The following is a 17,675-nucleotide window of genomic DNA, read 5'->3' as shown; positions in this document are numbered from 1 at the left end:
TTCCAGCAGTTTCTATAATAGCAAAAAATTGGATACTACCTAGATCTCCAAAACAGGGGAATGGCCAAATAACTAAGGCACAGCCATATAATGGCATACTTTGAAACCATAAAAATAATAGTATAATTCTATATTAATGATATAAAAGATGTTTGTGATATACTACTACGAAAAGTAGGTTATGAACACTATGTTTGGTACAATTTCATTTTTGTATAAACAAAAACATTACATTATTCATATGCAAAAAAGTCTAGGAAGATATACATTAAAGTGTATCCATGGGAAGTGGGTTAATAGATTACTTTTTTTAAAATCTGTATCTTCAAGTTTTTCCATGAGGAAGACGAATAGCTTCTGTTAGAGCAAATATCCAACTATCTCATAGTGTTAGATAAAATGGTTTCTGTGAGTACCTGAAGAAAAAACTTTTCATAGACTAGTAGAAGCAATAGAAAAAAATATAAGGTCAGATGAAATCATCTTGTTAATAAAAATCCAGAGTTAATTGGGTACTAGGACAATTGGGTACTAGGTACTTGGTTTTTTTTTTTTTTTTTTTGTACTTGTTTTTAATAAGTGAAATTGCTCTCTTTAAAACAAATGTGGAAATAAAACCTGGCCCAACCATGGCTCTGTTGCTTGCCCTTCCAAACAGAAGAGATGGTAAGCATGTTCATCTGTACCTGCTTTAAGAGGTTCAGTGAATATCAGGGCAGAGCCAAGAGTGCAAGACAAGATACCAGCTGTTGGTACTTAGCTTTTCAATGTGGGCAACCATACTCTTCAGGTAGCTATGTTCTTGACTAATTACAGGCTTAAATTACAAATTTTCTAGGTTTTTCTTTTCAGAAATCAATTAATAGATTACAGATATATATGTATATAAAGTAATAGAGAAAGGTCACTGATATGAAAATTAAGACACCACAGACACATGATGTTCAAATACATTACTTAGTGCAGTATGTACCAACCAATTTAGTAAAAGCGGAGATATGAGTTGTATCTTTACCTGCAGATGTCACAAACTCTTTAAAAACACACACAAAAACATAAAGCAGAGCCAAGCAAAAGCTACACTCCATACAGGAGCACTGGCAGCAGGCAGCAGCTCACAGAGTACCAACATCCGCAGCCTGCACACCCCGGTTGTAGCAATAACACAGCAGCAAGGACAATAAATCCAGTCTTTATGCTAAAGACAAAGGGCTTCACTGATATTGTCATAGGGCAGAATTTGTTCAGGTTTTATGTGTTTTTGTTTGAGAAAACACAGATAACAATCCTGGGAAAATCTAAGATGTTACATATTTTAACACTTTTTAATATATGGAATATTCTCCAACAGGGATAAACTCACACTAAGACTGGTGTTATATCTTGCAGCTTGAGTATTGCTTATGGAAATAGCTATGGCTTCAGGTGGGCAATGCTATGCACCAATAATGCAGATGATACCTATCATTCCAAATGTATTGCTGGTGTTTCCTTCTTTGCCCCATTAATTGTTATGTTCTTTCTGATATTCTTAGGCCACTTTGAAAAACCTAATACAAATCATAAACTATTTCCTGGATGCTGGGAATGGAACATAATTTGAGCTTCTTGGGGAGATCCAGCTCCTACCTATTCGAGTATTGGCAAATACATCAGCTAGAGACCCACTGGTTCCTTTGACCTCTCCATGGGACAGCGTAGAAGATGCGGATGAAGAAGTGGACGATCCCTGAATTGAACGGTTGATCCAGGACTCAGCATTCTGTAAGCTCTGTTGCAAGGCAGCAGAGAGCGCAGCTTGGCGTCTCAGAGAGCCCTCATCCTCAGAGGCCGAAGACGTGTCTGTGTGGAATTAGAAAAAAAGAAGTTCTCGATCCTGCCTAGAACAGAGACCTTTCAGTTCTTGCTCATTGATCATACATTCAATTTTGACACCAGCAAAATATTTGCATTCTTTTTCTTTTTAGAGAGACAGAGAGATTTGGTGGGCGGGGGGGGGGGGGGGGGGGGGGTGTTGGAATCCTAACCAGGCTCCATGCCCAGCATGGAGCCTGATGTGGGGCTTGATATCATGACCTGAGCCGAAATCAAGAGTTGGACGCTTCGCCAACTGAGCCACCCAGGTGCCCCTATTCACATTCTTAAGGTAGATTAGTATGTAAAGTTTCTCAAGAATCTCAAAGGAAGGTCTATGGACCAAAATCTGCAAAAATAAAATAGCCTAGGGATCCCTGGGTGGCGCAGCGGTTTGGCGCCTGCCTTTGGCCCAGGGCGCGATCCTGGAGACTCGGGATCGAATCCCACGTCAGGCTCCCGGTGCATGGAGCCTGCTTCTCCCTCTGCCTATGTCTCTGCCTCTCTCTCTCTCTCACTGTGTGCTTATCATAAATAAAATAAAATTTAAAAAAAAAAAAAAAAAAAAAAAAAAATAAAATAGCCTAAATCTATAAGTGATTTTAAGTTCTTAAAAAAAAAAATCCCTTTCAGAATATTTAAACTCCATTCACTGCTTTTCTGTTCTGAACTTAATCAGGATCTAAATTCTTCTGGCTTATCTACTTATATTCAATAATACTGAAGTGCTTATATATCTTCCCCAACCTCTTTATTAGAGAACCTTGTGACAGGTTGCTACCCTGATTTTGACAAGTACTTATTAATTAGTGTCTACTCAAGAGGAAATGATCTTGATAGGGTGATACAAAAATTTACTTTTGTTAACAACAAATTAGGTGTCAAACAGTGAGTTAGGTGCTGGAGAACTAGAAATGGAATTAGAAACAATGCTTAGCCTGGTGCTTTTGTGGTTTTAGTGGAAAAGTGGTCACTCAGCACATGTAGGCTTTTCAAACATGACAGGAGACGTCTCTGATCTGCATTGCTCTCCTTAATTCTCAGGGAAGAATTATGAGAAATTTACTGATGTCTGTATTTCCTGGCTTTGACTTCAGGAAAATAGGCCTAAATTAGAAAACCACACTGAGAAAAATAAAAAAGGAAAAGTTCAACCAAATATAGGATAGTCAAGGGAAGCAGAAGTCAGGAATTTTTTTCAAGGCTCTCAGCTTAGGAGGCATACAAGTTAAAGGAGCATTTGGTCTGATCTGAGATAAACCCTTCTACATGATTTTGGGGGGTTATAATTAATGGCCTGTATATTGAATTTCATTCAATTTTTTTAAAATTAAATATTCTGTGGTTAGTCCTGAAGAACACTCTAACTCATGTGAAACTGTAGGTATGTGTTCTGCTTTGTTTCAAAAAGCCAAAGAGAGGGGTGCCTGGCTGGCTCGGTAAGTAGAGCATGCAATTCTCAATCTCAGGGTTGTAAATTCGAACCTCACATTGGGTGTAGAGATTATTTAAAAATAAAATCATTAAAAAGACAAAAACATAAAGAGCCAAAGAGTTAATTAGCATGGCTAGAATGCCACTAGCACTCCACAATGGAAATTTGAACCACAAAAGACTCATTTAACCTAGAAGCCAAATTTTGCAGCCAGAGCAAGCAAGGAAGTTTTAAGATAATGACCATATCCTGGCTTCCTGCTCTGAAGCACCTCCAACTTATTATCTCAAATTGAAGGAGATACGAGGCCTAAGACTGATTATTTTTACAATCAACTTCTTAACTACAATATGTGCTGGAAACTATGTCAAGTTCTGGGGATTCTGCGATACATATGTTCTTATGAGACAGCACCCTAAAAAGGCTTACGATCCAGTACAGGAGACACAATCCCACAGACTATCTCACAAGAATACAAAAGATGCTAAGAAATGGGGTAAGCAAAGGGTTTCACAAGTGGGTACCAATCTTAGTTGAGGATTTTAAGAACTTCTATGTAAATGAAGCAAAGACTTTGAGGTGTAAGGGGCAAAAGATGAGGCTGGAGAGGTAAACAGTGGTCAGACCCCAAAGGATACATCAGTGAGGTTCTTTAAACGGGAAAGAGATCTATAATGTAAAAGGAGAATGGCTTAAGGAAAATATAGAGAAAGAAAAGTAACAGCATCTGTAACTTTTTATTTAAGGAAAGAGGTTTGTATCATTTCTAAAAAATATTCCAACATTTCAAAGGTACCTTAAGGGGCAGAGATTTTTGTCTTTGTAAATGTGCTAAAGAAAAGAATGGGCAGGTGATGTGGGACAGGCGAAGCTGACCCTTAAGAACAAAGCACTTTCAGGGTTATACATCTCAGGACCCCATAAACTCCACTGATTTACAGGCTGTCTTTATTGAATCATTTATTTTAAACTGCGTTAAGTCTAAAATTAGAATAATCCAATTTTCAGATGAGAGTAAAACCAGTATTTTCATGATTAGGTTTATGGAAAATTGGTTTCACTGTTTCTATATTGGATCAATTATGTAATTAGGTGTATTGTTTCAATTCAATTACCTCATTTGCCTGCCAGTCCTTAGTGTTTAGTGCCTATAAGGGGGGCCGGCTTAGTGTGGTGGAAAAAACATGGCCTTGGGGTCTATCTTCTATTTGAACTCTGGTGTCCGCCCCTTATGAGCTATGTGACTTAGGGATGAAATTATCCATCTGAGAAGGTTTGCCGGCTCATCCCTTCAACAGGTACTACTAAGCACTACACTAGTTAGCAGTAATAAAATGGTGAACAAGGAAGATATTTCCCTATTCTAGTAAGACTCAAGAGCTTTATGTGCAGGCACCCAAGGAAGTGGGACCTCAACCCTGGCCAGAATGATAAGTAGCTCTTGGTTCTGTGGGCCATGGAGGTGAGGGGAGCAGGGTCAGGGAAGGGAACGGCATGCAAGGAAGCTGGGAGGGGACAGAAAACAAAGCACCTTTGGAAAGAAACGGGACTAGCTCAAACCCAGGATGCTACACTGATGACAGATGAGGCTGGACAAGCGGACAGCACTGGGCTGCTATGGGTCTTTGTGCTAACTGCAGCAGAAGATCATGAAATGAGACAATGTCCAGAAGGCACCCCCAGCAGTAGCAGCATGTAGCGGTTGGCCAGTAAACACTAGTTCCCCATCTCCTCCCCCAAGTAACCCACCCTGTGTGAGCTTACAGGTACAAAAGTGGCTGTGCAAAGCTTCCAGCTGATCGTACATTAAGATCACACAAAATGTTACGTACTGCTCTGGGACTGTATCTTTTTACAAACAAAAATGAACTCTTTTAAATATTTATATGTTTATTTGGTAGTTTTTTGGGGATTTGTTTTGTTGAGTCACTATCACGCAGGAAACTGCAGTGGATTAGTAGAAATTTGGGTAAGATTTCATAAAATCATTTTCCCACTGATTCTGCTCTGGTTGAACATGAACTCACAACTCTTATTCATCACAACTAAAGTTCCTTGCCTAAACTCTTATGTAATGAACACAACAGGTCCTACAGAAGAGAAAACAATCTTTAAAATGCAGTTTGCCCTTCAGTTTACAGTTGGTGTGATTTTAACACAGCACCATTTTATACTGATAACCAGACGCCTCAAATTCACTTGAGCCTCAAATCCAATTAGAAAACATACAACAATTAGCTTGTTGGTTTTAAGGGAAAGGAAGTCCTGAATTTACCGTCTTTAACTGTTGTAGAACTTTTAGTCATTAGCCACGTGTGGAAATTGCTTCCCTCTTCTTCGTATAAAAAAGATCTTTTATATCTAAAAATGTTTATTTTAAAAGCTTAAACACCCACCAATTCCACCTACCAATGGAATAATCTATCCATTCCACTCCCGGGTATCTACCCAAGAGAAAAGAAAACATACCAAGGTCTTGTACCTGAATGTTCACAGCAGCTTTATTTGTAACAGGTGAAAACTGGAAAGTACCCAAATGTCCATCAAGAACTGAAAGGATAATCAAATTGTGGTATATCTATATGACAGACTACCACACAGGAATAAAAAGGAATGAACCTCTAACATACGCAACATGGATGAATCTCAAAATCATTGTGCTGTGTGAAGTATGAGACTTTCCCCTCCCCCAAAAAAGTACAATGAAATATGATTCTACTTACATGAAATTCTAAAAAATACAAACTAAAGTATAGCGAGAGAAAACAGATCATAGGGAGGAAGAGAAGTAGGATTACAAAGGAATTATGAGGAAATTTGGTGGATTGGATGGTAGATAATGTTCATTTTCTTAATTGAGATGGTTTCATGGTTTTGCTACGTTGATGTTTAGCAAAATATACACTTTAAGTATGTTTATTGTGTGTGGATTATAATTCAATAAAGCTGTAAGAACTAATTCAAAAAGATTTATGGAAAAAAAAAGGTTTATGAGGAAGAAAATGGTGCCATGGTGGGAGGATGGTAACATCTCAGTCAGTCTACACAACCTGACGGGTACTGTGCAAGTTGAACATGTTCCTGGAAAGACAGTGCCTACCACTGGGTTCTGATAACTGACACCAAAATCAGGCCCAGACATCAGCTTAGAACAGTAGCTAGGTCAAGATTCACTGAAAGAAAGATCTCATCCTAACAACGACTACAAAATATATCACATAAGTGAGGCCAAGAAATAGCTTCAAAGAACAAGTAAAGGAAAAACCACTAAGATAGTGCATGACTCCTGACTGGCATAAGTGGCCTGATCATTAATGTCCAAACTGGAACCCTTCTGAGAAGGAGTACTCACTGTCATTAATTACACCAGGGTCACTCTACCTATATAAGGGATCTCCGAACACAGTTTGTCTAGGTATTTTCCCATGTCTATGAAAAAAAAAAAAAAAAAACAGTACACAAAAATAAATTAATATTACAAATAATACTGTTGCCCTTTGAACACGGGTTAGAGGCACTGGCCCCATGCATGGTGGAAAGTCCAAGTATAACTTCTGACTCACCCAAAACTTAACTACTAATAGCCTACTGTTGACTAGAAGCCTTATTGATATATAAGCACTCAATATATATTTCATATATCTATTATATACTGTATTCTTAAGGTAAGCTAGAGAAAAAAAAATGCTATTAAGTAAATCATAAGGAAGAGAAAATGTATTTACAGTACTGTAAAAAAAATTTTTTCACATAAAAATGGACCCTGGGATGCCTGGGTGGTTCAGTAGTTGAGCGTCTGCCTTTGGCTCAGAGCATGGTCCTGGAGCCCCAGGATCGAGTCCCACATGGGGCTCCCCTCGAGGAGCCTGCTTCGCCCTCTGCCTGTCTCTCTGCCTCTCTTTCTCTGTGCCTCTCATGAATAAATAAATACAATCTTTAAAAAAAAAAAAAGAAATGGACCCACACAATTCAAACTGTATTGCTCATGGATCAACTATATTGAGGTAAAAAAAGAGATTAAAAAAATATATATATATTGCCTATCTGAAAGTTATATCAAACATGTAGCAACTGCTAGAGCTCCAGATTTACCACAAAATATTTACTTGACACTATGGGAGAAGGAGAGGCAATATGCCAAGTGGTTTAGAGAATAGGCTTTTTAGGTCAGACTGCTCTGAATTCTGATCTTAGCTCTGCCACTGAGAGCTCTTGGGCAAATCAGTTCTTACAGGCATTAATTCTGCTGTTTGCTGTTGTTCTTTTTCTATTGATTCTCTCTCATGGTGTTTTCTATTTTTGGACTGTTTGCTCACAAAATCCAGCGGATCTTTATCTCTGGGAATCCTAAGTTCCTGGGTCGAAGTTGTATCCTTGTAGAAACTATTTGTGTCCCAAGGTTATTATCAGTCCAAAGACGATTTTTTAATGTTAGTTCTTACCAGGCAGTATAGTGAAACTCAAACCTTGAACCCACTTGACCCCAAATTCTTAGGGAAGGTCTCAGCCCCTGTTATCCGAAGGCCAGGCACAAGGCAAGCTTTCTTCATAACAGCTTCTTTTGCCGGTATGTTAATTTTTTCTAGTTCACTCTTCTGCTGAAGATGTAAGCCCCTCCAGGGATCTAAATTCCAACCTCCAACCTTATTATTTTTTAAGTAAGCTCTACGCCCAACATGGGGCTCGAACTTACAACCCCAAGATCAAGAGTCATATGCTCTACCAAACTGAGCCAGCCAGGCGCCCCCAACTTCTAACCTCTTTTTTTTTTTTAAGATTTTATTTATTCATTCATTCGAGACACACACACACACACACACACAGGCAGAGACGCAGGCAGAGGGAGAAGCAGGCTTCACGCAGGAAGCCCGACATGGGACTCGATCCCGGGTCTCCAGGATCATGACCTCAACCGAAGGTGGCGCTAAACCACTGAGCCACCCGGGCTGCCCCAACCTCTAACCTCTTATATAGGTTCAAGGTTTTATCTCTTCTATCCTTATAGTAATTAAAATTTAGGCCTCTTGTTTCCTGCCTTCCTGCTCCCCAGGACAGGGAAAGCGAGCATCATCTCAGTACTCTGATGTTCAGTGACTGTTCTCTCCCTCTCTTGTTCCTGTATGGATTTAAAAGGAAACTGGTTATATTCTATCTAGCACTTTCATTTTTTTTTACTTATTTTTTTTAATAAGTCTTTCTTTTTAATTTTATTTATTTATGATAGTCACATACAGAGAGAGAGAGAGAGAGAGAGAGAGAGGCAGAGACATAGGCAGAGGGAGAAGTAGGCTCCATGCAGGGAGCCCAACATGGGATTCGATCCCGGATCTCCAGGATCGCGCCCTGGGCCAAAGGCAGGCGCCAAACCACTGCGCCACCCAGGAATCCCCTCTATCTAGCACTTTTAAAGGGAAGTTTTCTTTTCCCTGTTCTAGGAGAGAATTTTCAGATTATCTAACTGACTATACAACTAGAAACAGAAGTTTGGGCAAGTTATTGAGCTTCTCTAAACCTGTTTCCTCATTTGTAAAATGGGACAGAGGACTGTCAAGGAAAAAAAAAAGAAAAAAGAAAAAAAAATACATATGTCAAGCACTTAGCCCTCTGACTAGTACACAGAGGGTACTCAATAAATGGTAACTATGACATCAGTTTTACTGGAAGCCTTAAATTTTACAATCAGCTATTGAAATAAACAAATTCAGTCTGACAGAGTGGGTTTTTATTGTGCTTTGGCTTAAAGAATACTGAATATTTACTGGTCTCTCAAATAAAGGCAGACCACTGCTCATAACCCATACCCAAAATGAAAGTATGCTATTAACACGACTTAAGTGTATTAATTAGGGCACACTTTGCCAATTCTGATTTGCCAATTCTCCCTCTGACCCTCCCCACTCTCATGCTCTCTTTCTCTCAAATAATAAATAAAATCTTAAAAAAAAATTTTTAAATTAACTAAATAGAATCTGTTTTAGACTATAACCTTTCAGAAGGCAACAGCTATTCAATTTATTTAGAATAATACCCATTCCAGCACCATGCATACATGAGTATCGATCAAGTAAAAAAGGATCTCCCAAACATGATACTTTGGTAGAGTAGAAAAACAAAATCAAGAAGACTGAGTCTGACCCATAATTGTGCTGTCTGACCTGGGGCGAATCCCTCAGTGTCTATGAACCTGTTTGTTTCCTCATCTCTAAAGAAATCTGCTCTTTTACATCACAGAGTGGCTATGAGGAACAAATGAGGCAGGGCAGCCGTTGTGAAAGCCATGTGAAAGTCCCTGACATACTATAATATACTGTAATTCTATAAAACATTATTAGGGATCCCTGGGTGGTGCAGCGGTTTAGCGCCTGCCTTTGGCCCAGGGCGCGATCCTGGAGACCCGGGATCGAATCCCACGTCGGGCTCCCGGTGCATGGAGCCTGCTTCTCCCTCTGCCTGTGTCTCTGTGTGTGTGTGACTATCATAAATAAAAATAAATAAATAAAATAAAGCATTATTAAAGTATGTTAGAAGTCTAGAACAGGGATCCCTGGGTGGCGCAGCGGTTTGGCGCCTGCCTTTGGCCTAGGGCGCGATCCTGGAGACCCAGGATCGAATCCCACGCCAGGCGCCCGGTGCATGGAGCCTGCTTCTCCCTCTGCCTGTGTCTCTGCCTCTCTCTCTCTCTCTCTGTGACTATCATAAATAAATAAAAATTAAAAAAAAAAAAAAAAAAAAGAAGTCTAGAACAACATCCCAAGTCTGTTTGTGGGCATCACTATTATCTACAGATGTGCAGAGAGGTAAATTCCTCCTCATCTGGTCCCATGAATTGCTACTGTAGTCACCTTCAAGCAGGGCCTCGTGTGGGACAAATGTCTAAATTCATTCTACCCAAGCCAGCTGAAATAGCTTACTGTGCTTTGGGGTCATTATGTGGCCTATTTGGTCAACCCAAGTACCCTCAGAATGCAGCACAGGTAAGTCCATGAGGGTGCAGAAAGAATTTAGAACTGCATGCTGCAGTTTTTGCATTGTGTTTATCTGTATGAATGAGAAATAGCATCACACAAAGAACCCCTACAAAGAAAGAGCTGAGGTAATTGCCTCATGACATTAATAAATGATTTCAGCATATAAAGGGAACTGGATGGCAGTAATTCAAGCAATCTAAAAGACTGTGAAAAAGGCCACAGGCACTAAATATTGTAGTTTGCTACCAACTTGGAGAATTTAAATTTTCCAATCGATACGACAGAAATTAGTGTACATATAACAGGCAAATTTTCGGTTGACTGACATATTGTTATTTATGAATGACAAATGAACAAAAGTCAATTATTTCCCATGCCAACTATTTATTGTATTTTCCATTCTATGTAATACTATGAATAAGGCCAAGATTTATAGCATATTTTACTTCCTAAATCCTTCTCTTAAATCCTTCCCAAAATAGCTCTTAAAATTCCACCAGTTCAGTGATTCAAACAGTTACGTGCTGGATGCCTCCCGCAGAAGCCCACCGGCTGGCACACTCTCGTAGGTATCCCAGGACCTGGGTTCACCCAGGGCAGCACCAGCACAGTGAGAGCCCTGAGCAAGCACACGGTGCAGAAAGGACAACATGACTAAACTACTATGAGATCTGAGGTCAGTGTTACTCTGCAAGGGAAGTACAACCTTTCTAGAAAGAGTGCCATGGCAAGGTCAAGTCTGGGCAAGGCCCAGAACCTGTTTGTTTGTTTTTTTTTAACTACCCATAATCCGCATTAATTAATATCCATGCCCTTCCTCCACCCCAACCCTGGGGGTCACTGTTTCAGGGGCTATCAGAGTAAATATGCAAGATAAACCCATCTGCCATCCCTGGGTTAGAGGGAGACAGCGATATCTGATTAAACTGCCCTAGGAAGGGGATCCCTGGGTGGCTCAGCGGTTTGGCACCTGCCTTTGGCCCGGGGCATGATCCTGGAGTCCCGGGATCGAGTCCCACATCGGGATCCCGGCATGGAGCCTGCTTCTCCCCCTACCTGTGTCTCTGCCTCTCTCTCTCTCTCTCTCTGTGTCTATCATAAATAAATAAATAAATAGTCTTTTAAAAAAAATTGCCCTAGGAATAGGAGACAGCCACATCTCTGACCAGTGGCTCTCTGAAACTTGGAGAGAATGGAATCTGAATCCTAAAGTGGGAACAGCAAATTCCATTCCCTGAAATGAAAAGGACCGATGGATGCCTTCCGAGACAGCTCTTCCACATTGCCTCATGCGAGACGCAGGCATGTGCGTAACTGCAGAATGAGAGCATCGAGATCTAGCTCCATGTGGGGGCCATGTGAGAAATCACTGTAGGGTGCGCTCAACGTTTCTTCATGATGGGAGAACTGTCCTTCTATTCGACAACATTCATGTCCCTGATGATTCATTAAAGTTTCTCATATGCTAGTCAGATCCCTGATCTGGAGATAAATGGATAGGAAACCTTTCCATTATTCTGCTCTGCTGAATAAAGGTTTTAGGAGAAAGGACCGGATCTTTATCATCACGAAATTATTAAGACACATAAGGTGATCAGGAACATTATGGCACATCTTTAAGTCTGCAGGCAGAGTAGAACATCAGTGTTAGAAATCCAGAGGACTGTAGCGAATTCATTCAGCAATGAATAGCCACCACTTGTTTCTGGAGTTGGTAAATTCCCCTCGGGCAGTGACTTTTGTAAGGGGATAAAAAAGGTTTCAGTTCCTTCTGAGCATTCTCAAGATCCTTTGCTGCACCCTCACATTTAACCCGAGGCCATGAGAGCAGACTATTTACTCTGACACTGCATCTCTTTAATACGGCTATGGAGAGGATTGTTTCTAAGAACTGCGAGTCACGTTGCTCCCTACCCTTTGCCATTTATTACAATTGAACCCTCAGCCTCGCTGCAGCAGAATCTGCCAACAAGGAATAGCTACTAAACTGAGAGCCCCCTTTGTCCACCAGGACCCAACTGGTGCTATACTAATGCGGAAGGGAAACCATCCAAGATTTTGAATGAATGGGCTGGAAGTATGCACCATTACAGACACAAAATGTCTTATTGTGAAGGTCTGCTAGAGGTATGCTATGTTACGTTTTGAGAAACACTTGAAGCCACAAAGCTATTTCTCTTTCAAACATATTGACACCACAGATGTAAAGAAAAAAAAGCACACACAGTTAATGAGCCCAATGCACACCCAAATGCTCTGAGAAGTTAGCCAAAACCAAAACCTAGGAGAAAACTATTAATATGAACCCCGAACAGGGAACAGGATCAATGTCAATTGCTCAACTTGACAGCTGTGAATCAAAGTCAATCACGACAATGTAACCTTCTCCCCCAAAGACATGGTAAGTCCTTTAGATCAAAACTACAGGGAACAAATTTTTCCCCAAAGATTTCAATACCAGTAACATGACAGTAGACAGACAGAGAGACACTATATTGAGGCTCCGAAAGAGATTTATTATGTTTAGTGTCAGAGGCCTACATGGAGATCTTGCCTGGGATTTCACCTAAAAAACTGTAAGGTTTTTAGGAACTTTGGGAAAGATTCTGAATAGACAAGGCAACTTAAAGTTGTTCCAGTTGTTTCTCAAATAGCAAGTTATAACTCCTAAATTTACTTTAGCAGGGGTTGAGATTCCAAGTCTAGGGAATGAGAGTGGGATGAAGACACTTAGTTGTCGGTGATCTCGTGAACCCATTATAAAAAGTGGATTCTTCAAAATATATAAATTTACACAAAATATATTAACACACATACACAAACACACTTATATATATTTTTTAGATCTATTAAAACTTTGCATGACTGCTTGCACAATGTTAATGACACATGAATTTTGTCCCAAGCGCACTTACTCTATAGAGACAAAGCATCTGATATAGGAGTACAAATTTGTTAAAGAAATGTATGACTGTGGGTTAAAGAACTGTATGACTGTGACATTTTAGATGTCAACAAAAATAGCTATTACATCATAGAAGGATTTTTTTTTAGACCCTAAGCTTTGGCCTGTTTATTTATGACTCCATGAGTTTGGGGGTTACATCAAGGAAATGCTGGAAATTCAGAAGGTATTAAAAAAAATGGCTTTACCCTTCAGACGTCTTTCTGTATGTCATTTACAATGTGACAATCAAACCCTGCCACCTTCAATGTGTACTCCTCTACACCTTGGATGATGAGGAAAGTTCCAGCTCGTACCTCAGAAAAGAAGCAGGGCCTATTCCAGGAACATCAAAGGAGTAACTGTCAGTGAGGAAGGGTCTGATAAACCTACCAGGAGGTGTACAGGCATCTGCAGGAGACTGGACGAAGGTGGACCGCCTTTTGGTTGGCATGGGCAAAGCCATCTTCTGTTCTTTATGCTTTGCCAGTGCAGCTTGAACTGCTTCTGTATGGATATCTGAAAGATTCAACATGTGCATTTATTAGCTCCTGGTTCCTAAAGTGTTTACTTCTCTGAGCTGAACTATCTGCCTCAATTGTTGAAAAAGGATGTTTAGGTGATTCTTACTTACCATTTGTGTTGTAAAATTAAAAACAAAAACGAAAAAGAAGAGATAAAAGAAGTAATCAAGGATAGTTTTACAGAGAAAGAAAAAGAAGCCCAGAATGATTCTGTGACTGCTTCACACACCAAACAAGGGGTTAATGGAGACGGGAGGCAGGGGTGAGGAGAGGGTAAGGTGTCTAACATGCACCTGTGCCATCTCTGAATGGAATGAGGGCTGTGCAGGTACCTAGAAGACTCACTATTCTTCAGGAAAAGCAGCTTAGGATCTACTTCACTGTCTGAAAAGGGAGACCCCTCAGTTTTATACCATAGGAACAGAAGGGCTGATTCTGATCTAGAAAAATATAAGGGCTCATGGTACATGTTTGCCACTTTGGCCAAAAGAGAATTCAGTTCTCCTCTTGAAGTCTAACAGGAGTCTCATAATTAACATATCCTGACAGAACTCTGATTCTCCACTCCCACCACAAAATGCACTCTATATTTTGGCAAAATAGGATGTTACTATCCACAGTAACTTACGGTCTACTTTTGATATTTTTTTTAAACTCTTACAAAATCTTATGAAGGTAGATAACAACTGAAGTAGCTTCCAAGTTCACAAGAATTTCCTCTTGTCAGGAATGGGCCCAGTTGGCGGACATGCAAATTATCCTTAGAAGCCTGTCTGTGCTATGCAAAGGCACCCCTATATGAGACCTGGACCAATCGATCCTTTTATTAGGGTAGGGGGGAATTTAAGGTGAATCAAGAAAAACAGTTCTAGAACTGAGTCACTTTAATGATAATGCCCTAGAAAGAAGGTAGGCTCTTGAACTTCAGGGTTGAGACCCCCAAAGCTGTCTCTTCTTTTTTAGGGATTTCTCAACTGTTCCCTTGCTTCTGTGACCTATCCCAGATATTTAAGGTAGCCTGAGCTGGGCTGTTTCATGCAACAAAACCTTCACTAATAAAACCAGAAACATCTTTCGGTATAAATACAGACCTACAACATAATTTTCAAGGGCTGTATAGAATTTCACTATATATGCCATAATTTATTTAAGCAACTTTGCTTCTGAAGCTTGCTACTATTCATAGCAACTATTCACAGCAAGAATAATTCGTATTTTCACCTTAGTTCACATGTCTAATCCTGATTCTGTAGGATTAACTCCAACAATTGCTGAGATGTATTTCCTAAGAACAAGGATTATACTCTTATATAACCACAGTATATTTACCAAAATCCAAAAATTAAAAATTGATACAAACTATAATGTAGCCCACAACCCATCTTCCAACTTAGCCTACTATGTCCCAATAATGGCCTTTATTTAATTAATTTATTTAAATTTTAAGATTTTATTTATTTATTCATGAGAGACACACAGATTGAGAGAGAGAGAGAGGCAGAGACATAGGCAGAGGGAGAAGCAGGCTCCATTCAGGGAAGCTGACGTGAGACTTGATCCCCGGTGTCTAGGATCAGGCCCCGGGCTGAAGGCGGCGCTAAACCGCTGAGCCACCCGGGCTGCCCAATAATGCCCTTTATTAAAGCTTTTTTCTCCTTTGTTCCTGATCTGGAACCTAATATAGAATCACACATTACATTAGTTGTCTTATCTTTCTATCACCCTATAGTCTGGAACAATTTCTCTACTTTTGTCTTTTACTACCTTGACATTATTGTATAGACTAATTATATTGTAGAATGTCCCTTAATCTTGGCTTGTTGATATTCCTCATAATTAGATCTAGATTATACATTTTGGCAGGAATACCACAGAAGTAATATGTCTTCTCAAAACATGATGTCAGGAAGCATCTGCCCCATTACTGGTGATAGTAACTTTGATTACTTGGTTAAGATGGTGCCTAATAAAGTAATCCACTGCAAAGTTACTATTCTTCCCTTTAAGTAATTAATAAATAATGTATGGGTGAATGCTTTTGAGACACTGTAACTTACATATTTCATTAAACTTTTACCTACTAGTTTTGGCATCCGTTGATGATTCTTGGCTGAAGCAATTACTATTCTAATGGCTACAAAATGTTGATTTTATAACTCATTCCTTCTGTATTTATTAGTTGGTTTTTCTATTATAAATAAAAGCATCCCTTTCTCCCCCAATTTATTTATATAAATACAGACCTATCAATTCTCATTTTATTCCATGGCCATTGTTACTATCATTACTTATTTTGATGGTCTTATTATCCCAGATTTGACCAATTAGGCCAAATCAAACTAGCTCTTACGTCCTTTTGACATATTCCCATCATTTTGAGCAGTAATTTGTTTTCTGGTCTAAGATGTTACAGGTATGTTTCCTGCTCCAGCACTGGAACTATACATTTCTCTGAAGAGCTTCAGCTCCTTTTAGTGGAGAATGGTATTTAGAAACCAAGATCTTAAAAGTGGGAGTGCTCAGTATTATTGAGGTATCTTTCTTCAAAGCCCTTTCGCTGGATAAAGGAATATAATTATAAAAATAAATGTTTAAACACATATACCTACATCTATTTTAAAAACCGTAAATTCATATGAATAACCATTTCAAAACCAGAGAATTCATTCTAACCTTCCCCTTTGCATTTGTAACTCCCTTCTCTAACAGTAAGAAAACCTGGTTCACAAAGCCCTCAATATATTTTACTCATTCACTCAATCCTACAATACACAAAGTAGTTTCAAAATTGTTATCCCATATTACTATTAAAAACAAGTCTAACTAGAGTTCAACATTTGTATTTGTATTTCTTTTAGTTTTTACACCGAGTCAAAGTACTGTATAAAAAAAAAAATCACACCTACTCCTTTTTAAAAGATTTTATTGATTTGTTCATGAGACACACAGAAAGGGGCAGAGACAAAGGCAGAGGGAGAAGCAGGCTCCCTGAAGACAGCTTGATGTGGACTTGATCCCAGGACTCGGGGATCATGGCCTGAGCCAATGACAGATGCTCAGGATCCCTGGGTGGCTCAGCAGTTTAGCTCCTGCCTTCAGCCTAGGGCGTGATCCTGGAGATCCGGGATCGGGTCCCACATCGGGCTCCCTGCATGGAGCCTGCTTCTCCCTCTGCCTGCATCTTTGCCTCTCTCTCTGTGTGTCTCTCATGAATAAATAAAATCTTAAACAAAACAAAACAAAACAAAAAACAAAGACAGATGCTCAATCACTGAGCCACTCAGGTGCCCCTTGTGGTAGTTATATTATTCCACTGGATAATATAGTTATGTTAATTTCTTTTTCTTCATATTCCATAAGTCCCTCTCAACGTTGCAGATTAAACATTATGTGACATAATAAGAAATATATAGTTGGGGATCCCTGGGTGGCACAGCAGTTTGGCGCCTGCCTTTGGCCCAGGGCGCGATCCTGGAGACCCGGGATCAAGTCCCACGTCAGGCTCCCGGTGCATGGATGGAGCCTGCTTCTCCCTCTGCCTGTATCTCTGCCTCTCTCTCTCTCTCTGCGTGTGACTATCATTAAATAAATAATAAATAAATAAATAATAATAATAAGTAAATAAGTAAGTAGATAAATAAATAAATAAGTGAAATATACAGTTGGTCTTTGCCCCATTTTCTGACACTGAGCTCTGAAAACCTGTGTAATTTCCTGGGTGACAGGAGTATCTTCTGTTCTAATTAGGTGACTCTTGGTAGCCTCCTTAACAGCCTCAGAATTGGGGCTGGTCACTAGAGAGGCCACATCACGACTAGAAACTTGGAACTTTCAGTCCTATCCTTCATCCTCTTGGGAGGGGAGAGGGGTTGGAGATGGAGCTAATCATTAATGGCCAATGCCTACATAATGGAACTTTCATAGAAACCCTAAACAAAGAGTCTGGAAAT

The 17,675-nt window shown here is 39.7% G+C and overlaps 1 protein-coding gene across 2 annotated transcripts in view; it reads right to left on the bottom strand.

Moving 5' to 3' along the window:
* The window catches only part of DIP2B (disco interacting protein 2 homolog B), a 221,772-nt gene that overhangs the window by 66,111 nt on the left and 137,986 nt on the right, over window positions 1–17,675 (bottom strand). For both annotated transcript variants that reach the window (XM_041735560.1, XM_041735561.1), the window contains exons 4-5: window positions 13,595–13,720; window positions 1,630–1,842 (exon numbers count right to left, since the gene is read on the bottom strand). In XM_041735560.1, coding sequence (XP_041591494.1) covers window positions 1,630–1,842; window positions 13,595–13,720 — 339 coding nt within the window. The remainder of the gene's footprint in view (window positions 1–1,629; window positions 1,843–13,594; window positions 13,721–17,675) is intronic.

This window comes from Vulpes lagopus, chromosome 21, assembly GCF_018345385.1.
Source record: "Vulpes lagopus strain Blue_001 chromosome 21, ASM1834538v1, whole genome shotgun sequence".
Taxonomy (NCBI): Eukaryota; Metazoa; Chordata; class Mammalia; order Carnivora; family Canidae; genus Vulpes; species Vulpes lagopus.
This window is presented reverse-complemented; position numbering and strand designations above follow the sequence as displayed.